Raw genomic sequence first — 22,559 nt, forward strand, 5'->3', positions numbered from 1 at the left:
CATACAAGAAACACACACACACATACACACACACACACACACACACACACACACACACACACACACACACATGTAAAATTAAAAATGAGTGCTCTTGCTGCCAGAGCCCTGGGAAGCAAGGGGCAGAGACAGTGGCAGACGAAGGAGGTCAGCAGCAAGCTACTCCAGGTGCCGGGAGTGTGCCCTTGCAGAAACCTGGATGGCAGGCGGGGCTCACCTAGCCATGAGCTTATGCAGCTCCTGCTTGTGCTGCTGGTCCTCGGTGGCGATGGCGTGCTGGGCCTGCTGCTGCATGGTCTGGACGAAGTGCTGCATGTGCTGGAAGGCATCGATCTGTAGCGGGACAGAGGCAGAGAGCCACTTGGCATGTTGCCCCCCATGTCAGGGGACCTAAGCCAGCCAACACTTTCCAAAAAGGGCACTCTGAGATACAGGGTGAAGACCCACTGGACAGAGAATAGGGTGTACTGCCTGGAGAGAGCTGGGTTATTCTAGAATGTTCATAATTTACTCACATGCTAGCTTTCCTCTGCCAACTCTAATTATCAATTTAATAAGTCCTGGGAAACCAAATGCCTGACCAACCCAGGTTACAACTCAGATGAAGCAATCTGAAATAAGAACTTACTTCACTAACAGAGTATTGCCCCAAGGGAAATTAGGCTGATGGGAACTGTTTCTTGCTAGTAAAACTTTTCATGTATGTAAAATACTACGACACTTGGAGGCTTCACCACTGCAAAACCATAGATTTCAAGATCCAAACCCACATAAGAACAGAGAAGACCCTCATGAACCCAAGTGGAGGAGGGAAGACACCAGCTAGGTGGGCCACTAAGTGGGCAGGGTGGCTTGGAAGACAGTCTTTCTAGCATCCTCCAGCCATTGGGTCTGGGATCGATCATGAAGTGCTGGGGTCTGACAGGAAGCAAGCAGTGGGCATCTGAGTTAGGAAGACAGCTACATTGAGCAGGGGCAGTACAGAGGCCAGATCCACAGTACTGTGCAAGTGTGCTGCACACAGACATGCCAGTATCTTGACACTCAGGGCTACAGGCTCGTTTGACGGTGCTAGGTATTAAACATGGGGCCCTGTGCATGCCAGGCAAGTGCTGCTGCCATGGAGCTGTAGCCCCAGCAACCACTTCTAGGACAGATAGACTGTGCAAACATGTCAAGTATAATTTTTTGTTTGTTTTTTGAGACAGGGGTTCTCTGTGTAGTTTTGGAGCCTATCCTAGCACTCGCTCTGGAGACCAGGCTGGCCTCAAACTCACAGAGATCTGCCTGTCTCTGCCTCCAGAGTGCTGGGATTAAAGGCGTGCACCACCAATGCCTGGCTATTCTGTTTTTAAGATGGCAGTTTTGCTACACTTCCTCATGCCTCAGCCTTCCCAAAGCTCTAGTTCATCTGTTCTAAGAGTTGTATCTCACTATCAAAACTCCTGGTTGAGGATGGGCTACGTTCCTTCACCTCTCTGTCCCAGAGAAGCAGCACTCTGTGTATAAATCAAAAACTCATACCCTGGGCCTGTGAGATGGCTCCATGGGTAAGGAGAGGTGCCTGCTGCCAAGCCTGACAGCCAGACTTTGATCCTCAGGACCCACAAGGTAGAAGGAAAAAACTAAATCCTGAACATTCTCCTCCCACATGTTTACAAAAGCATGCATGTGCACACACACAATAAATTTCTACTCTACACCTCTGATGTACAGAACATCACTCTACCCCTTGTAAAGGACCAGATAATAAACAGATGCCAATCTGTATCTGTGGACTCCATATTCTGGGATTCAACCAACTGTGGATAAAATACTTAGGCAGGGCATGATGATACACCCAGTCCCGGATGGGGGAGCACACCTGGAGTTCACCTGGAGCTCCAGACCTGGGTATTAGAAGCAGAGGGATCAGGAATCCTAGGCCAGGGCTAGAGACAGATCTGAGGGTAATGGAGTTACACAAAGCTTGATGACCTGAGTTTCATTTCTGGAACTTACATGGTAGAATGAGAAAAGTAATTGCTATAAGCTGCCTTCACACACACACACATACACACACACACACACACACACACACACACACACACACATACACACACACACACACAGAGCTATAAACACACAGCTGCACACTGCCCTGGCTACACTCAGTGGATCACAAGACAAACAGATGAATGAGAGAGAGAGATTGAGATCTATGGGGAGGAGAGGGGTGAAATGGGGTGAGCTGGGTCATCATATATTGTATGCATGTGTGAAAAAACCAAAACTAAACGAGAGAGAGAGAGAGAGAGAGAGAGAGAGAGAGCATTAATTTAAGCCAGGGCCTGAATGGCATGACAGTTTAAACAGGTAAACCGCGAATGAGACACACCGAACCCCCATGAGTGAGACACTTGTTTCCTACAAGCCCTTCCAAGGATGAGCATCTTCCATGTCTCCGGGTTTCCTTTTAGGATGGCTACCCTGACCGACCTCAGTGTGACTGAAAGGAAAGTGGGAGGTGGAACTGAAAAGACTAACCCCTGAAAGGGATTGCTAACTCAGTGTCCTCAGTGTTTGTTAAGCAGGTGGGAGCTACACCAGGAGCTTTGGTGCCAGGTGTTCAGAGCCCTCATGCTATAAGTCACAGGCAATCTAGACAGGTTAAACCTTTTTTTGGGGGGGTTGTTAAGACAGAGTTTCTCTGTGTAGCCCTGGCTGTCCTGGAACTCACTCTGTAGACCAGGCTGGCCTCAAACTCACAGAGATCTGTCCGCCGAGTACTGGGATTAAAGGCATGCACCATCACAGTCTCACTAATTCTTTGTGGTGGCCTTAACAAGTGGCTAAGACAGAACTGGGTATCAGCGTGGGTGGGAAGCCCTCTGAAAGCTTATGAAGCACGAGTGAATCTACCATCTTTCTACTCCCCAGTGCAAGAAATAGAAAACATTCTGCTTAAAATTTCTGTTATTCTTTTAGAAATAAACATGGGAGAGTAATTTCTTCTCCTTGGAAAACATAGCAGTCCTTGAGAGGAAGAGGCCAGGCTCTCAGGCCCACAGAGCAGAGGCCAGGGACAGCACTCTAGCAGCATCTGGGCGGCGGAGGGGCAGGAACGTGTCTTCACTGCAGGATCAGCCTGTCTCTAGATTCTGCTCTGAGTCATAGCTAGGAACACAGGTGCATACCTATCTGATGCCTCCCTGCAGGGTAATGCCTGCTAGTCCCCACTTTGTCTTTGGAAAGAAAGGCAGAGACATGAGCTTGGTGACAGGGCAGGACAGGAAGGCTCCAGTAACAGCCTATCCAGTGACAGCTCGGCAGCCCAGTTAGGGACAGACCCTGAACTGTGACTCTGTGATACCACTAGCTTCCACCCTTCAAGTAGCGCTCTCTCTCTCTCTCTCTCTCTCTCTCTCTCTCTCTCTCTCTCTCTCTCTCATGAATTATTTATTTTTATTTTACATTCATTGGTGTTTTTTGCATGCACGTATGTCTGTGTGTGAGTGTGGGATCCTGGAGTTACAGATGTTGTGAGCTGCCATGTAGGTGCTGGGAACCGAACCCAGGTCCTCTGGAAGAGCAGCCAGTAATCTTAAACACTTAGCCATATCTCCAGCCCCTCAAGTAGGTTTCTAAATCTTGAATCTCACCAGAATCTGTGTCGTAGAAAAGTCTATATGCTGTGGATAATCTGGCCATGTGTGAGGAGGAAAAGCCCAGTTAAAGAGCAGACCCCTGGCTATGAGTTCACTCTGGGAAGTACTCAAAGTCACCCAAGTCAACCACCTTAGGAAGCACTGCAAGACTGCAGGGGGTGGGAAGGATGACAGGGGACCCAAGCAAGATCTTGCCTCTGAAGCCTGTGTTTTGTAAATTGCCACACTCATCCAGAGATTGTTTCAAAACAAACACCAAGAGCTTGTGCATTTCCCAAGGACTCGTCTATAAACAAGGAGGGATCCTACACTGGCATGCTGATGCATCTGAGTCCAAACTGGTGGCAGGAAAGGAGACCAGCAGTCTGAGAAAGAAGCCCAGCTGCTCCACGAAAGCTCTAGTCTGTGACTGCATGAATACAGGACTTTGATGCCCAATGGTCAGTCAGCCTTCTCTCACAGGGCAGCACACTTCAGAGCCTAACCAGTACAACTGTGGCTCCGTGTACTGGCTTGACCAAAGGTACACATGTCTCTACCCGACTGTGACTCACGCTGTGAAACTGGAAGAAGCCCCCAACACTGGGACCCTGATTCTTTCTGTCAGGGAACACACGGGACGGCCTCTGTTGGGTGGGCAGGGAACATACCTTTCGAGCACTTTTCCACATGTTTTTCATGTAGGCATAGGTCACCTGAGGGTGAGCTGTCGGCAGAGGATGGTCAAGCTGCCGAGACGGATCAACTCCCAAGAGCAGCACTAAGGTCTTGTGAGCAAGAGCCTGAAAAACAAGAGGGCGAGTTACCCATAGGGCCAGGCAGGGCAGGGCAGCACCCATGTGGTGAGGGCTACTCACCAGCCTGCCACTCTTGCCACACAGGCTTGCGTACTTGAGCCAGGTTCTCATGTCCTCGTGAGGGCTGACCACAAGGGACCGGACCATGAGGATTTTCTGCCAGTCCTCCACAATACGCTGGCAGCCCTGGAATGTTCAAACATGAGGGTTAGACCTGCTCCACCTGGGACCCCACAGCAGCAGCCATGTCTGCTCTCTGTGAACGAACTGCCTCCCAGGGACTTGTCAACAATCAGAGGGGCAGTGGGGTGTGGTGCCTGGAGCTGAGTCCTGGTGCTGCCGATTACTCTGTGACTTTAGGAAAGTTACTTAACCTTTCTGACCATCTTGCGGATCAAAATGAAAACTGTATCAACTTCATAGGACTGTGGTAAAAGGTAAATTAAATGATTTAAATTTCTTTGTGGGTTGTGAATAAGTGTGTGTTTTTTCATTTGTTTCTACATATGCAGGCATGCATAACCCACATCACGCATGTGGAAGGCAGGGGATAGTCTGTGTTATCTAAGCTACCATGAGGATTCTGGGGGCTGAACTCAGACAGGCAGACATGGCAGAAAGCATTTTTATTTGTTAAGCCACCTTGCTGTTTCCAATGTGGTGTGTGTGTGTGTGTGTGTGTGTGTGTGTGTGTGTGTGTGTGTGTGTGTTAGACTCTGGGTACTATTCTTCAACTGCTTCTTGCACCTTATTTTCTGACACAGGGTCTATCTCTGAACCTTGAGCTCAGTGATTCAGCTAGACAGGCTGGCTACAATGCCTGGATGCTCCCGTTTCTGTCTCTCCAGTTCTGGGATTACAGGTGCATGCTACCACACCTAGTTACCACATGGGTGCTGGCGATCATGAAATTTCAGTCTTTATGACTGTTTACCAACTAGCCCCCCCACCAGCTCCTAAATTCAAAGTCAGTGTTCTGTTTCACTTGCCCCTTTGTTTGAGACAGGATCTCACTGTGTAGACCAGGCTGGCCTCAAACTCACAAAAATCTTCCTGTCTACCCTCTAGATGCTGGGATTAAAAGAATGTGCCACCATGCAGGATTCACTCACTCCTTTTTAAAATTTTACTTTATGTGTATTGGTGTTTTGCCTTCATGTGTATCTTTGTGGCACACAGAAGAGGACATTGGATTCCCTAAAACTGAGTTACAGCCAGTTGTGAGATGCCACATGGGTGCTTAGAACCGAACCTACGTCCTCTAGAAGAGCAACCAGTGTTGGGCTACTGGGGTATCTCTCCAGCCATACGCATTCTAGATATTTTGTTTAAAAAGGTGACTATCACTGATCAAAAATTAAACTTGAAATGTAGCACTCAAAATTTGGAAGACTAAGTGCACAAGATATTGAAGTGATTAAGTTTTCAAATGATGTTGCTGATTGGTTGATACCATTATGTTTTGAAGGGAGTAAAGCTTAGGCCCGCACCTCTAGAGGTGCAGTTTCTTGGTGAAATTTCATTGGCTATCTTAGATTCTCTACTCATTTTTATTATGTCCAATCGAAAACTACATGTAGAAAAGGAAGTAGCTACGGCCTTGGTGGCACATGTCTCTAACCCAGCACTTGGAAGGCAGACGCAGCGGGATCTCTGTGAGTTTGAGACTGGTCTACACAGCAAGTGTCAGGCTAGCTAGAGCAATATGGTAAGACCCCATCTCAAAAATCAAATAGACAGAGGCTGAAAAGGTAGTCTAGTGGTTAAGAGCATGGGCTGCTCTTTAGAGAACCCAGGTCCAGTTCCCAGCACCCACATGTCAGCTCACAACTGTCTATCATCCAGGTCCAGGAGATCTGGCTCCCTCCTCTGGCCTCCACAGGAACTAGCACATACACGGTACATAGACATAAATGCAGACAAACACTCATATTCACAAAATCAGCAACCAATGCTCCCCTCAAACCAAAAGAAACAAATCATAAGAAAGGAAGGAGCGGTTGAATTTACTTGCATGTGAATGCTTTATAATCAGCAGGAAGCCAGCAACTGAATCATCACCACAGGGGCTACGCTGACTTTGTTCCCACCTTAGTGCATGTGCCCGCTTTGGTGTGCATGTGTGGAAGTCAGCGGATAGCTTGTGGCACAGTGGAGTCAGTTTTCTTTCTCTACCATGTAGGTTCCAGAGAATCAAACTCAGGACATCAGGTGTGGCGCAAGCACCAAGCCATCATCCCAGTCAACAGATGATTTTCTATCAAATGACTGCCAGGCATCAAGTGAAGTTTCCCACTCTTGCTGATAAAAAAAAGTCACACTCAGGAGGGAGATGTTTTCCTCAGATCTGCCACCTCATGTGTGAATTTCACAAACCCAAAACCCAGTGACAGTGATCTCTGGCTTCTGTACCTAACAGAAGAAGGGCACACGCTGGGCCTGACCTGAGAACTGGAGGCAAAAAGACATGGAGCTAAGGCTGCCCTCTTCAACTGCCCCGTGGCAAACAGTGGACTAAGGATCTGAAATGTCTGAACTACAAACATGGCAGCTTCCCAGCCCTGGCAGCTCACTGAGTGTTTTGACTGCACACAGCCTTCCAGAGCCAAGTTTCCAGCAGGGCAACTCTATTTCCAGCTCTAGGTTAACAGCCTCCCGGCCCACGAGGTTGACAACAATGATTTGGAAAGTTAGGAAAACAGGGAAGGGTACACTGAGTGATTGTTTTCATTACTTCTCACCAACAGCTAGCTTCCCCCACAAGCTGCAGTCATTCAGCTCCCTGGAGGCGAAAGCGGGAATCTCGGCTGCCAGCCCGCTCCATCCTGCCCCTTCCAACCTGTATTTCTTAGCTCCTCGTGTCAGAATGTCTGAAGGTACAGCTCCACACCCTGTTACGGGCACTTAAAACACCAGGTGTATATAAGCCAAGTGGGAAGTGCTTCCCTTGTGGAATTCTTTCTGGTGCCCAGGAGACAATTTTCCATCAAAACATTCACTGGGCATTTTATAATCACTAATAAAACATGTAGAAGAACTGTGTGTGCTCACTTCAGAGCCATGGATGACGGTGCCCAGTGCTCTTTTCTGGCCTGTGGAATGTGCCCTGATGCTTCCGAGACAGGAATGCTACCTGGAGTCAAAGAGTTTGTCACAGCCTACTAAAAAGCCTGGAGATGTAAACCTTGACTGGCCTGGAGAGAGAAGGGGGAATTAGGTATGGATGTAGCCAAGAAGAAACAGCTTAAAACTGAAGGGACTGTGACAACAAGGAAACCATTGGTTGTCAGAGTAGTGTGTGTGTGTGTGCCCACGTGTGGTTCCCGGGGCAGTGTGTGCATACATGTGTGTTGTATGATATTTTGTTTGTGTTCTGACAAGTAACATTTCACTCTTCTGGGGTCTTTGATGGAGCTGAAGACTAAATAGTTATAGTTGTAGTTTCTTTAGTTATGACAAAAGATAAATTAGGTGTAAAACTTTGGACTCACAAAGATAAGATAGATAATAAGAGTATTTCCTCTAATTTTGCCAAATACAAATAGACTGGATATTGTAACTGTAATTCTTACTTGATAACTGTTTTTGTTGTATATAATTGTACTATGTTAAAGTTAAAATCTTCCTTTTTAATTAGACAAAAAAGGGGGAAATGTTGTGGAACAATCTTCTTGTACACTGTGAAGATTTTTCACTTGAAATGGTTTAATAAAATGCTGATTGGCCAGTAACCAGGCAGGAAATATAGGCGGGGCGACAACTAAGGATGATGGGAAAGAGAAGGTGGAATCGGGAGTCGCCAGCAGACAGAGGGAGGAGGAGATGAAGGCGCCATGCTAATACAAGTACTGCCACAGGGCAAAACATCAATAGAAATATGGATTCATTTAAATGCAAGAGTTAGCTAGTAGCTGGGTGGTGGTGGCGCACACCTTTAATCCCAGCACTCGGGAGGCAGAGGCAGGTGGATCTCTGTGAGTTCAAGGCCAGCCTGGTCTACAGAGTGAGTTATAAGACAGGATCCAAAGCTACAGAGAAACCCTGTCTTGAGAAAAAAAAAAAAAAAAACAAAAGAGTTAGCTAGTAACAAGCTTGAGCTATTGGCTGAGAATTTATAATTCATATAAGTTACTGTGTGCTTAGTTGGGACCAGGTGGTGATGGTGGTAACTCCATTTACACAGTGTGTTTTCTGAGCAGTGTGTGCACATATGTGTGGTTTCTGAGCAGTGTGTGCACATATGTGTGGTTTCTGAGCAGTGTGTGCACATATGTGTGGTTTCTGAGCAGTGTGTGTACACACCTGTGGTTTCTGAGCAGTATGTGCTCAGGTGTGTGTGGTGCAGGAGATGGCACTCAGGGCCCAGGAATGCCAGGACAGTGCTCTATCACTGAACCACAGGCCTAGCCTGTGTGCTCTTTGCTGATGCTCTTTCAAAGACTGGGAGGACAGGCTGCTCTTTCAGGGCACTTGAGACCCTGTTAGAAGTAGTGACGGCTCCTTTCTCACATTGCCATGGTCAGAAGGCCACATTGAAATGTCAGTGGAAGCCTTGGGAAGTCTGTACAAGGTCTGAATAGAAGTGCTATGGTGAGTCTGACTGAAGAGTTGTCACAGAGGTTTCTGTCTCAGAGCACCCAGCAACTCTGCTGAGAAGGCGGATGCTGGTGACCAGTAGGTACCCTTAGAGGGCAGGCTCCAGGAGAGATTCAGGTCCTGGGTGTACATCCACATGTGTTAATTTAAGTGGCAAAGAGAGTCGCTCTCCAGGTGACTGTGTGGAGGCCTCAAGGGGAGCAATGAGAACCAACGACTCTGAGTTTACAATTTCCAAATAGGGATCCTAAGTGTCACTTGCTCAAACACACTTCCTTCCATTTCTAGAAAAGCTCCCAAGGAGGCTGCTCAATTGGTCATTCCCTCACAGCCGCAGCTGAGGTAAGGTGCCTCTGAGAGATCTGCTCAGTAGGCGTGGTAGAGGAGAGCAGAAAGGGGGGCGGGGTGCGCGTGTTCATGCAGGCCCTGGTGGGGTGAGGTGGGAACTGGGGCTGTCTCTAGCTTACCTGCAGTCTCTCCCACCAGATCTGGCGGATGATCTCCCGTCGCTCAGGTACCAGTTTGTACTGGATAACCTCCTCCAGCTCAGACAGCATGTGGCAAGAAACCATGGCCTGATGGAAGCAGATCACATTCCAACCGAATTACTGCACAACCTCCAAGCTGGGTGAACCTGAATCATTCCTTCTGGTATCAGGGTGTCTGCTGACCCCGGAAACAGCAGGTTCTCAGCAACCCGCTGTGACCTCTACAGCCCACTCATTAAAGCTACAGATGCTGACAGTGTGCACACTGCTCAACACTCACCCCATAGGCTCGGCTGTAGCTCTCTCCTGCCATGGCCGTCAGCTCAGCATCCAGCAGGTCCCTGGCCTTGTCAATGCACTAGGAGAGAAACAAGGAAGCTCTAGGCTAGGGCTCTGCACTTGGGACTTCACAGAAGTTATTTGTCTCACTCCAATTCCAGTGACGAAGCAAAACACTAACCACGGTAGGACAGAATTCTCCTTAGTCTGGATGGCTAGAGAGGGGCACTACCCAGTGTCTCATCAAAGACAGCAGCACACAGCACTCACAAGCAGAGGCTCAGGTGACACTCTCAAGCTTGGTGGCAAGGAGGAGGGACGCGTGCTATGGGGCAGAACCGCTGCATTCTTGCATGGTAAGGGGATGTCTTTGGGGACCTGCCTTCTTTGCACTTTCCTTGATGGGTAGGTTGTGAAAATACACTGGCCTTGTCAGTGGCTCCAAGCTGGGCATCACCTCTGGTTGCCAAGCTGCTCCTATCCTCACAAAGGAGCACCCCTGCTATGCCCTCCATGGAGATGGGCACCTTTGTCACCGACCCAGAAGACCTAGGGCTGGATCCTCCAGCATAGGGATACCACAGGATACCATTCTGAGCCTTCCTTGTGCTATCAATTAAACCCCCACTTCTGGAGGTGTATTTTTTTTTTTCCTGAATGTTTAAGGCTAATTACTATGTTGGCATCTCTGGAGTTCTCTGATCATTTACTGAGCAGCTCATCCAACACAGTCTGGTGTCTGACAAGGGGGATGCAACCACGCCGTTATACATTCTACAAGTCAGAACAGTGTGCACTCTCTGTATGGCCTGAAAACCATTTTCTCAGGCATAGTGGAGACCACTGGCTCTCCAAATCCTCCTCTGGTGAAACTTAGAGCTTCTTTCACTAGAAGGAGAACTTAGGCAACGCGTTTAAAAGGGTCAGCAATAATCCAAAGAACTACTGCCAAAGCAGCTACAATCCACAAACTGCCCCTTGATCCAGGAACACCATACAACCTCAGTCTACACACTAATGGTCTTTTCCGTAGTGAACACCCTGTATCAAGGCCATTCCTGGAGTTCAGAGACTTGCACACAGCAGAAGTTCAATAACTCACTAACAAATAGACATGCTCTCAGGGACCAAGAAGTGATGGAGAATGTACTGTGTATGTTTATCTTATTGATTGTTAAATAAAATACTATTTGGCCAATGAGACAGCAAGTAGATGGGAACTAGGAGTCAAAGAGGACTCTGGGAAATGTAGTAGAGAAGTGCTGATCCAGGCAGGAAGTGACACAGCAAGGAGATTAATATTTAAGCGAAGATGAAACAGGAAGGGCCTCTCTTTCTCCCTTGCCTCCTCCAGCAACAGGATGTGATCCACCAGCAAGGAGGGACGCCAATAAGGCGTCCAATAAGATAAGTCTTATAAAATGTATAGATGTATGATAATTGAGACTGAGCTAACAGATGAGAATCTTAGTCATTGGCCAAGCAGCTTTGAACCTAATACAAGTTTCTGTGTGTTCATTTGGGCCTAACTCAGGCAGGTGGCTGGCGAAAAGATTACACGTGGCGGTGGGGCTCAGCGGCTTTTGGCGGAAAGATTTATCCTAACAAAGAAGTCACACACAAACATTTTCTTCGTGGATGGTCTGGGTACACATTTTCTTACTTGTTGGGCCAAGGAGAAGAGATCCTGATGTAACGCCAGCACAGCTCTGTAAAATGCTCCATCGTGGGTATCCCGAGGAATCATACAAGTGTACTCCTCCATGCTGTCCCACTGACCTAGGAACACAAACACACAAGAAAGCACCAGGGTGACGAGCTGGCTGAGGCAGCAGCAAGTCCTGTCATTGGTACTTTCATTCTGCTTGATGTACACACAAGTTAACGGGACTTGAGCCCAATGTACCGCTGAGCCCTGCAATCTGTTGTGCCGGTTGCCTTTAACAATACCAGGTCTGTCTTCTAAGCAAGCGACTCTGCTGATGCCCCAGGCAGTATGGGAAAAGACAAGAACAGGGCATAAGTACAAAGCCAGCCCATCAGATGGGTTTTAGTACTGTCCCTCATTAACCCAGAGGACTCCCTCCAGCTTCTTCAGGTAAGATAAAATTACACTCTTCCCTACAAGTGAGCACCTGGCAGCTCAATGGAATACTGGGAAATTGCATTTTCCTCTACACAAGTGAAAATGGCCATCACACAATTAGAGGACAGGCTTTGGCCTTTCACCGTGGCAGTATCCCAGCTTCAGGAGGGAGGAGGCGGTTGGGTCACCGTGCAGTGACCTCTTGTGTCATGTTGGAGAAGGGAAATGGCTGCACCAGGGAAGAGGTATGTACTTCCCCTGGTGGGCTGAGCAGGCATCAAATGTGAAGCCTGCCAACACCATCTGCAGAAAAGAGATCAGCCTCATTAGGTGCAAACTGCGGGGCTGTTGTTTTTACAAGGCATTTTCCAGCATTCCACTCCAAAGTACTGGTTCATCCATTACCAACGCCTCTGGGCAAAAGCAGACAGCAAAAGATGACTCCTCAGGAAGCAATTTGTTTTTAAAAGATGATCTGGAAGCAGCCCAGAGCTTACGACAGCAAAGCATGGAAGCACTGTGACTGGGGTTGGGACTCACAGGAAAAGCTTTGCACATGCCACATCCTGTCTGTCCTCTCCCAGCCCATCAAGAAACGCCAGGCTGGGGGCTGGAGGGATAGCTCAGTGGGTAAGAGTTTGCACTGCTCTGCAGAGAGCAAGAGTTTGGTTTCCAGAACCTATGCTGGGTGTCTCACAACCACCTGTAAATCCAGTAGTAGGGGAACTCGAACCGCTGGCACCTGTATTTATATTCCTACAGCTACAAGCACATATACATAATTCAAAATAAAACAAACACATAAAAAAGAATCGCCACACTTTAGATAGGGCTTAGTATTAAAAGTCTACATATCTGGATTGGGCATGGTGGCACACACCTTTAATTCCAATCCTGGGGAGGCAGAAACAGGTGGTGAGTTCCAGAACAGCTAGGGCCACATAATGAAACTCTATCTAAAAAATAAATAAAACATCTTCATAATACTCTCAGAGTAGCAGGAGGCTTTTGAGTGTCAGGGGGTAAGAAAAGATAAAAAAAAAAATGGTTAAAATGTTTGTAATTGCCAGGTGGTGGTGGTGCACACCTTTAATGCCAGCACTCGGGAGGCAGAGGCAGGCGGATCTCTGTGAGTTTGAGACCAGCCTGGTCTACAGAGCGAGTTCCAGGACAGCCTCCAAAAGCCACAGAGAAACCCTGCCTTGAAAAAACAAAACAAAACAAAAAACCAACTAGCCAAACAAAAACTGTTTGTGATTGTTGGAGAAGGCAGTGGGCACAGCGGATGCCATTACACTATTCAGTTCTACACACCCGGAGAAAGACCGACACAAACATTAAGAGATAAAACAAGATAAGCACCTTCTCCCTTCCTCCTATCTGAGACACGGGGAGGATAGGTAGTGCTCTAACAGCACATGGATCCTGAGGTGAAAAGGACTTCGGTGCACACAGAGGGGAAAGGTGAAGGCCAAGAGCCAAATGCCAGCCTGGGAATGTATGTCTACTACTTATTACTTATAACACAGCAAAAGAAAGCAGATGCTGTTTGAAACAAAGTCAAATTCCACCTTGGTATAAAGGAATGTATTCAGTCATCTGTTTCCTGTCACAGAGAGCCTAAAATCCTGGGGTTTCCTGTGGGGCAAGACTGTTTTGAACAGGACGCTGTATTACAGCAATTTCCTCTGAGGTAAAAGGTTCCATCTGAGGGAAGCTCAGGAAGATAGGACTCAGAAGTTCTGGCGGTGGGGGTGGGGGTGGGGGTGGGGGTGGGGGTGTTCCCTCCAGCTGGGACGCTCTGAACCTAAGTAAACAAACTCTCAAGCTCCAGGAAGTTCCTGAAGCTGATCATATGCATTAACCCCTCCCTCCCCAAGCAGTAAGAGCCAACACTCAGACCAGCTGAGCTGCCAGGAAGGGACACTCTCCAACCTGATTAGTTATCTGCAGGTTGAATGGTGAGCTTCAAGGTTCCAGCTTTCATGAGCTGTCAGTCACCCAGCTGGGGTGGGCTTTCGGGGAGTAGCCCTCCCTGAGTCATGTCTGCTCTTCTACGTGACCGGCCCAACCCACATTGCTGTCAGGAACCCCTATGCACCAGCTTCTCTGAATTCTTTACAACAAACACAAGTGCGGTGTTCCCCCGAGAGCTGGGGGGTACCCCAGTGTACTGCACATTGAGGAGCAGTAGGGGCCCTATTCACAGTAGGTCAGTCAGAAGCACAAGGCACAGCCTGGCACATGCCACTGGTGTCTAACACGTGTGCAGTCCCATGGGCCCGAGTCCTTGAACACATCTCAATTTCAGATGAGATTCCAATTCACTCACTGTCTTCCTTGGCTTTCCCACAAAGATCCATTTTTACTCATGCCTAAAGAGTTTGTCAAAATCACAGTGAAAATGGATAGACGGAGGGCAGAAGTACATCGGCACAGATGGTTTTCACATTTCCACAGACTGTTAACCCTCTGCATCACTGCAGCTCATTGTTTGAAGGAGTCCCCAGCTTGGCCGGGTGCCCTTGGGGAAGCCTCACCTAAACCCCATGCTGCTGCAGCCGCCATCCGGGCCATCTTAGCCTGGGTCTCATCATTAACCAGAGTCCACTTTTCACAGCACTGCTGATGAAGCTGCCCCCTGGAGGGAGAGAAACAGGCAGGCAGGTTAGCAAAACTCACACTGCAACCTATTAACCTCCTTTGGATTAGCGGGGGCTCCACAGGCACTGGTAGGAGGGGCCTGCGGGAGCTCGGGAGTCTGGAAACAGAAGCAGACAGGTTGTTTGTGGTTTCTAGGGTCTAGTGCCAATTTCTCGGTGTAGGTTTATCAAGCAGAGTGCAGTCGGTGTCTAACCCTGTATGATGTAAAATACCTCTGGCGCCTTCACAAATGCTAAGTGATTTCTGTCCTCTCAGTGCAGTCTGGGCCTTTTTTATGGCAGGTCTACAAAGAAAGCAATCTGGAGACACACCTGGACATTCATTCTGAGGGAAAAGCTACAGGGAAGGTGGGCTTGATGTGGGTCTGCCATCTCTCCAGCCTCCTACCTGTCTGTTTTAGACACAGAGTTTTATGTAGCCCAGGCTGGTCTCAAATTCACTATGTAGCCAAGGACGATCTTGAATTCCTTATCTTCCTGTCTCTGCTTCTCAAGTACTGGGATTACTGGTACACACATTATATATAATCAGCTAGTTACTGAGATATGAATAGTACTTAAAAATCCCAACAGGGGGCTGGAGAGATGGGTAAGAGTACTGGCTGCTCTTCGAGAGAACCAAGGTTTGGTTCCCAGCACCAACATGGAGGCTCATAATTGTCTGTAACTCTAGTTCCAGGGGATCCAATGGCTTCTTCTGACCTTTGTGGGCACAAAGCATGAATGTGGTGCACATGCATACATGCAGAGAAAATGTTCATACAAATAAATACCCTATCAGGCCTATAATTCCAATTTTTAAAAAAGTATTAAAACATTTTAAAGGTATTTATTTATTATATATACAGTGCTCTGCCTGCATGTATCCCTGCAGGCCAGAAGAGAAGCACCAGATCTCATTACAGGTGAATTGTGAGCCACCGTGTGGTGTCTGGGAATTGAACTCAGGACCTCTGGCTACATAGTGAATTTGAGACCAGCCTGGACTACATAAAACTCTTTTCAGCCCACAACTTATTAAATTTTTATTGTTGTATATTCATTGTTCAGTGTTGAGCTTCAAAAAGAAAATTTCTTTGAATTCATATGCTATATCTACCCCAACGAGAATCCCAATTTGTGTCTGTGGTGTGTGTGTGGGGGGGGGGAGAAGAAGAGGGAGAGGGAGAGGGAGAGAGAGAGAGAAAGAGAGAGAGAGAACAAGAGCATGAGCAAGTAACATATGCATGAGTATACATGGACTCGAGGCTGACACTGGACGTCATTTATCTGCTGATCTGCTGTTTAGAGGCAGGGTCTCACTGAACCTGGAACTCACTCACTAGCAAGATTGGGTGGCCAATGAGCCCCAGGGATCTGCCCCTCTGCCTCCCTAGCTGTTCACATGGGTGCTAGGGATCCAAATTCAGGTGCTCATGCTTACATGCCAAGTTCCTTACTAACAGAGCTATCTCCCGCTCAGATTCCAGTTTTTATGGCTGGTGGTCACAGGCAAGCCAGCCTCCCTCTACTGTTGTGCAGATCACTGTTTTTGTGCCAGGGGCTAAAGGATTTAGCTTTCCTTTTCAACTAGAGGCTCAAGAGTTCTACCACAGATAGTTTCTCCTGAGGCAGAAAGAAGCTGAGCAGTGCAGGGGCCTGTCACACAGAGACAGGCAGGGATCATCTCACTTACACACAATTGGCACAGACGGGAAGGCAGAATGCACTGTATCTGAGAGAAGGATGACAAAAACATAAATAAATAAAATACAGTCCATGGGGCAATGGCTAGGCTGTCTGAGCCATCTGAGGAGAACAGGTGGCCCCTCTAGGAGTTTGGACGACCACTGAGTGCTGCATAGGGCTGTGGCAGGAAGCTGAGCAAGCACTTTCATTTGGAGTACTTCCACTGGTTGGCCTGTGCTCTCAACCTCACTGAATCTGTTCTCTGAGACTCAGACAGAGGCTGTGTGGAGAGTATGAGGGAGTGGGTGTGTCTAGAGTGCCACAGTACTGGGGTTCCACCTCTAGTTAGCACCCAGGAGTCAATGAGCATGGAGAAGGGGACATTTGTATGCACATTGCTGATTCCCCATAGTTTCTGATGGCGCCTTCAGTAAATGCCTGCCTCAGGCATGTTCAGAATATATGCTCACACAGAAAGAAATTTAGAAACTGCACTCTAATCATAATAGATAAATAAGCCCCATCAGAAAGCTGCAGATGACCAGGAAGGAACTCTGCTTCTTTCACCTCTTTTAAGGTCGCTTTTAGACTTCTGCATTCTTAAAGCCCTAGGTCAGCAATACTAGCCCCTTAGGCTTTGTAGGTAATTATAAAACTGGAAAGAATCCAAAAGACTGGAGGTCTGTAGGAGTGGGAACTGTGGCAGGAGAGGCCCAGGTCATTCTCAGGAGACCTCTGGCTGTGAGCCTGTTATTATGGGGACTGGACAAAAAAAAAAAAAATCATGTCTCTGCTTTTCTAAGGTATCCAAGCTGTCCCTACTGGTTCAGTCAGGGAAAGTGTCATCTCTAATTGAAATGGGAGGGCAAGAGAAAGGAAAGGCCATGGAAGAGTTCAAGGAAAAGGAACAGTGGTTCTAAAGATAGAGAAGGGGAGGGTGGCATTAGAAGAACAAGGGAAGGAGAGCAGGCTTTGAAGAGAGGGAGTGGGAAGCTCAGATACCAGACAGGGTCCACTGAGAAACGGTGGGTAAGTGGGTTAAAGCCACTTGCAAGGGCAATTCAAAGGCCACGGGGAAAACTACCGCATTTCACAACTCATCAGATCGAAAATTCACAAACAGTTACACCTGTCTTATCTTTCTCCTAAGACATGGCCGGAGGACAGCAGAGTTGAAAGTAGAAGCAGCAAAATCCTGTTTTGAGAGATCATGGCTCATTCTGAACATTCCTTCCTCCTCCATTTCAGAGCATAGCTTGTGTGAGGGTGGGAAGTTCTGTAGCACTGTGGAGTCACAGAAACTTCTGAGCACTGATGTGTGGCCAGCATGACCATGAAACTGCCTTTAAATCTTACTCAGTTTAAAGTGGCTAGGAGTGGCTAGTGGCTACTGTACCAGTCAGAGAAGTCTTAAAACACCTTTAGCTGTATAAACTAATGAAGCAGATTTTGTAGAATATGCTTCTCCCACTCACTGAGGAATGGATATAAGATTCTCACTTATAAAAATAAATAAAACAGTAACTTTTAGTTTGCCTAGTTATGGTTAAATTAGACAAGCAATTTTCAAATACTTTTTTTGTCAGTTCATCCATCCATCCATCCAACATTTGTGTCTGTGTATTTCTCTCTTCTCTCTCTTTAATTTTTTTTTCTTTCTTTTTTCTTTTTTTGGTTTTTCGAGACAGGGTTTCTCTATGTAGCTTTGGAGCCTATCCTGGCACTCGCTCTGGAGACCAGGCTGGCCTCAAACTCACAGAGATCCGCCTGCCTCTGCCTCCCCAGTGCTGGGATTAAAGGCGTGCGCCACCAACGCCTGGCTCTTTTTTTTTTTTTTAAAGATTTTATTTATTTACTATGTATACAGTCTTCTGCCTGCATGCCAGCAGAGGGCGCCAGATCTCATTCAAGGTGGTTGTGAACCACCACGTGGTTGCCAGGAATTGAACTCAGGATCTCTGGAAGAGCAGCCAGTGCTCTTAACCACTCACTGAGCCATCTCTCCAGCCCCTGTATAATTTCTTTGTATTCATGTGTATGTGCAATGCAGAGGCCAGAGGTCAATGTCAGGTTTCTTCCTCAGTTGCTCTCAACCTTACTGACGGGTTGTGTGGCACAGATGCACATGCATGGGTGTGTATTGTACATGTGTGGAGGCCAGTGAAGATGTCAGTCCTGTTTCATCATGCTGAGGGACAGTTTTTTTTTTTTTAAATTAAAATAAAAGTTTTATATGTATGGGTGTTTTGCCTACTACATGTATGTCTGTGTACCATGTGCAGGCCTGGTTCCCACAGAGACGGGAAGAGGGCGCTAGATCCCTGGAACTGGAATTCCAGACAGTTGTGAGCTGCCATGTGGGTCCTCTGGAAGAGCAGCCGGTGCTCTAAACAGCTGAGCCCTCTCTTGGGTTCCAAGCAAAGTTTCCTCACTGGCCTAGAGCTAGGCCAGCAATGTAAACACTGGCAAGCCTCCTATCTCTGCACTCCGTGTTTGGTTTACAAGTACATGTGTGTGTGCTGTGTCCAGCTTTTTATGTGGGCACTGGGATGTGAGCACAGGTCCTCACACTCTGTACCATGTGCTCCTATCAGAGCCACCTCTCCTGCCTGCCCCCTTGTCCCTTATTGTTTGAGACGGGATCTCTTTCTGAAGGCAGAGCTCACCCCGGCAGGACTGGGCGGCCAGCAGCTCCTGGGTCACCCGTCTGATTCTTCAGTGCTAGCCCTGGATGCACATCGCCGGGCCTGCCTTCTGTGTGGGCACTGGGATTTGAACCCAGACCTTCCTGCTTGTTGTGCAGCTAGCACTGTACCGACTGAGTTACCTCCCCAGCCACTGTCTGTCTGAAATTCTTTTTCTGCTTGTTTGTTTTTGGAAGGATTTTTTCTGAGTAACCCTGGCTGTCCTGGAACTCACTCTGTAGACCAGGCTGGCCTAGTACTCACAGAGATTCACCTGCCCGTGCCTCTGTAATGCTGGGATTAAAAGCGCTGTTCGTCTAAACTCATTGACATTAAATTTTCATGCAAACACCACATGATGTCCTACCTTGGGGATTTGCAGCCTCTACTATTGAGGGCTAAAAGCCACAGCGGCTTTTCCAAGACATCTATGTGTGATCAGAAGACGCCTATTCAGCTTTCATGGCTGTTCCTGTGCTCGGCCTATCAGCCTCACAGTGGACTACTGGACTCTGCTTTTTGTCTCCTGTGTGGCCTCAAATTCACACAGGTCCACCTGCTTCTGCCTCCCAAGTGCTGAGATTAAAGGTGTGCCCCACCACACTCATCTCAACAGCAGCTAATCATCAGTGTCTTTTTCAAAGAATGTAAGATGGATTTATTGCTATTTTTATGTGTATGGGTGTTCTGCCCGCATGTGCATGTCTGTGTACCATGTGCATGCAGTACTTGAAGAGGCCACAAGGAGGCGCTGGATCCTGTGATGCAGAAGGTTGATAAGCTGCTTATCGGGTGCTGGGAACTGAACCCAGGTCCTGTGTAAAAGCAGCCAGTGCGTTTTAGCTGCTGGACCATCTCTTCAGCCCCAAAAGCTAATTATTAAAAAAAAAAAAAAATCAAATCTGTAGACTAGGATCTCTTCAGCAGATCAGCTGTGGTTAGGCGCACAAGAGAGCGGGTAGAGGAAGTACCACGCCCAGGGACTCACAGCTTTTCTACCTGCAGCGTTATGCAGAGTAAGAAAACAAAAAGCATAAAACAAGAGAGCTGGGGACAGTGGTGTACACCTGCAATTCCATCTCTAGGGTGGTTGAGGCAGGAGGACTGCCACAAGTTCAAGTCAGTCTGGGCTAGATAGCAAGTTCCAGACCGGCGTCAGCTACAGAGAGAGAGGGACTCAAACAACAAAAAAAACGAACCAACTGAATCAAACCAAAACCAACTGTGCTGAGGCAGAACAGAGATAAGAAACACCAACGTTATGAAGATTTCTGGGAAAGCATTGGTAGCTCAGATCAAGATTTGGGGAAGACTAGCTGGAGACTCACCATCACCCTGTGCACTCACCATTCCCCCAAGGCTTCAAGACAGCGCATGCGGCCCAGCATCAGCTCTGGGTCATCCTTGTTCGTGTCCATCTTCTTGTCATAGGCCACAAGAGCATCCTCCCACTCATGCAGTTTCTCATACCAGGTGGCCTGGATCTCCTGCGGAGAGCAAGGGTTTATGCTTTTGAGTCCACACACTGCTTCCTGTGCTATGCTGTACTCATACACATACTTTGCCTATCAGCATGTCCCAGCTTAGGCTGGAAGAACTTACCTGGAGGTAGGTTGTTTGGCAGAGGTAGAAATGCTATTTCTTGGGCACACTAAAGACAGATACTGAATCCTGAGGTAAACTGAGAATACATGGAGGGCCAGTTCCACCCCCATCAATCCCAGTGGTCATGACAACATCAGAACACAGGAGGAAGCATGCTGGGAAACTGGTCCCCCACCACAGCTTCTGCACGCCAGTCTGGGGCACTGCTGATGTCGGGCCATGTGACAGGCACAGCAGCCCAGGCCACCGCCCTTGATTCTCTGCATTCTTAATGCATTTCTAAACTTTCAGGAAATGATTTAAAATACAATAGAACAACACTACTTAAAATTCTTTGGACAACCTTTCATCCTTCTACAGTCTTGCATCCAGCATTCCCTCAGTGTAGCACTTGGCCCTTTCTACCAGTGTCAAGGCCAAAGGAGGGATTCCATTATCCTGGCAGACAGAGTGCCACGCCGACAGTGAGTGGTGTCCACGTGAGTAAAAGCTCATGGCCTGAAGCTCCCGATCAGAATGACCAGGAGACTGTTTTATGCTGTGTTCTGCCTGCCTTTGAGTTTCTTCACCAGCTCAGTAGGAGACTATTTCTGCACCAGGCCAGGTACTGGCTCTCCAGAGGGCCCTCAAAGAACAACATGACTGTGAGGTAGAGCTTGTATATCATACACACAGGGCCCACATTAGCTCCCATGCTCCTTCCTCCCCTTTCTAGATAAAACTGATGGTTATGCAGCAGACACAGAAGAAACCACCATTCCGTTGAGAGGCCTGAAAGAATCTCTTCTTGCAGAACCCAGGTAAGGAGCCATTTCTACTGTGTAATGTTGATTGCCCTTCCTTCCACTATCCCCTATTGCCCAGGCACAAACCAAGCCATGTGCCAGGGGGTTGCTGAGATCAGCCTATCTGCAGAAGGTAAACTAAACTTCATCCTTTAAGCCAAGAATAATGTTTCCATTTTGCCTACATATGAAAGAGAACTCAGAGAAGAATGACTTACAGAGAGAGTGTAATGAAACACTCTAAGATGAAGGGCAGCGCAGATGAATGTCCCAGGTTGAATTTCTACACAAAGAGCCAGTGACTAATGTGTGGCACACACTCGGTGAACCAGCAGGACGTAGAGGGAGCAGCATATGGAGCAGGTCAAGCAGGGGGCAGGACATTTTGAATTGCAATGGGTTGCAGAAACTATAAGGTTTAAGCAATGAATCACACAAAATTCTAATGAGATTGCTCTTACATAAATTGTGCTGAGAAAGCACAGGCTCTGCCAAGAAAAGGCAAACCATTGTCAAGTTTAATATGATTCAGCTACCTAAATAGAACAGAAAATCCGCCACGGTTTAGCAATAATCCTGAGCTAATGGCCACCCTTAGAACCTGAAGATGGAGACTTTCATTTATGGCTGGCACTCTGAGCACTGTAGTGTGAGCCATCTGCTGGAAGATGACCTCAACACCAGATGTGCAAGGAATCCTTGTTTCAATCAGACTCACGGGGGCCCAAGCTCTAGGGATATTGCAGCAGAGCACAGCCTGGCCTGGGGAGCAAGCACACTGTGTGCTTTCTGCCTTCCACAAACAAAGACAGATGAGGCATGGTCTCTGCATTTTGTCATTGTCTGGAGAGACACTGTCCTTAAGTTTGTTTACAGGCAATATGTAGGTTTCAGCCCTATGTTCTAAATGAGGCACAATGCTAGACAATCAAATAGAAGCCCCTGCCTTTTGATTAGGGAAACCAGTGTAAGTGAACTACACAATTAATAAAAGGCTCTGCATCAAACATATGGACCCAGCATTTGCTGGCCTCCTAGAGTCCCAGCGTTAAACTGATTAAGTTAGTGCTTTATCAATTCAGGGATGGTCAAAGCACCTTCTCAAACCACAAGAAGTCACGGGAATGATTTGCATGCGACAGGCAAGGGTGGTAGCAGAGAAGCAGCTGCGTAAGTAATGATGCAACACAAAGCTCCTCGGCACCAGAGATTCAGGGTGCATTTTATTTTCCTCTTGGGGAATTGGTCAGTTTCTAATACA

The 22,559-nt window shown here is 47.6% G+C and overlaps 1 protein-coding gene across 1 annotated transcript in view; it reads right to left on the reverse strand.

The window, feature by feature from the left end:
- The window catches only part of Mtor (mechanistic target of rapamycin kinase), a 112,489-nt gene that overhangs the window by 21,162 nt on the left and 68,768 nt on the right, over positions 1-22,559 (reverse strand). The window contains exons 30-37 of the mRNA XM_027398207.2: positions 20,256-20,395; positions 14,434-14,534; positions 11,471-11,586; positions 9,809-9,886; positions 9,508-9,615; positions 4,505-4,630; positions 4,298-4,429; positions 218-333 (exon numbers count right to left, since the gene is read on the reverse strand). Coding sequence (XP_027254008.1) covers positions 218-333; positions 4,298-4,429; positions 4,505-4,630; positions 9,508-9,615; positions 9,809-9,886; positions 11,471-11,586; positions 14,434-14,534; positions 20,256-20,395 — 917 coding nt within the window. The remainder of the gene's footprint in view (positions 1-217; positions 334-4,297; positions 4,430-4,504; positions 4,631-9,507; positions 9,616-9,808; positions 9,887-11,470; positions 11,587-14,433; positions 14,535-20,255; positions 20,396-22,559) is intronic.

This window comes from Cricetulus griseus, chromosome 2 (assembly GCF_003668045.3).
Source record: "Cricetulus griseus strain 17A/GY chromosome 2, alternate assembly CriGri-PICRH-1.0, whole genome shotgun sequence".
Classification (NCBI taxonomy): domain Eukaryota; kingdom Metazoa; phylum Chordata; class Mammalia; order Rodentia; family Cricetidae; genus Cricetulus; species Cricetulus griseus.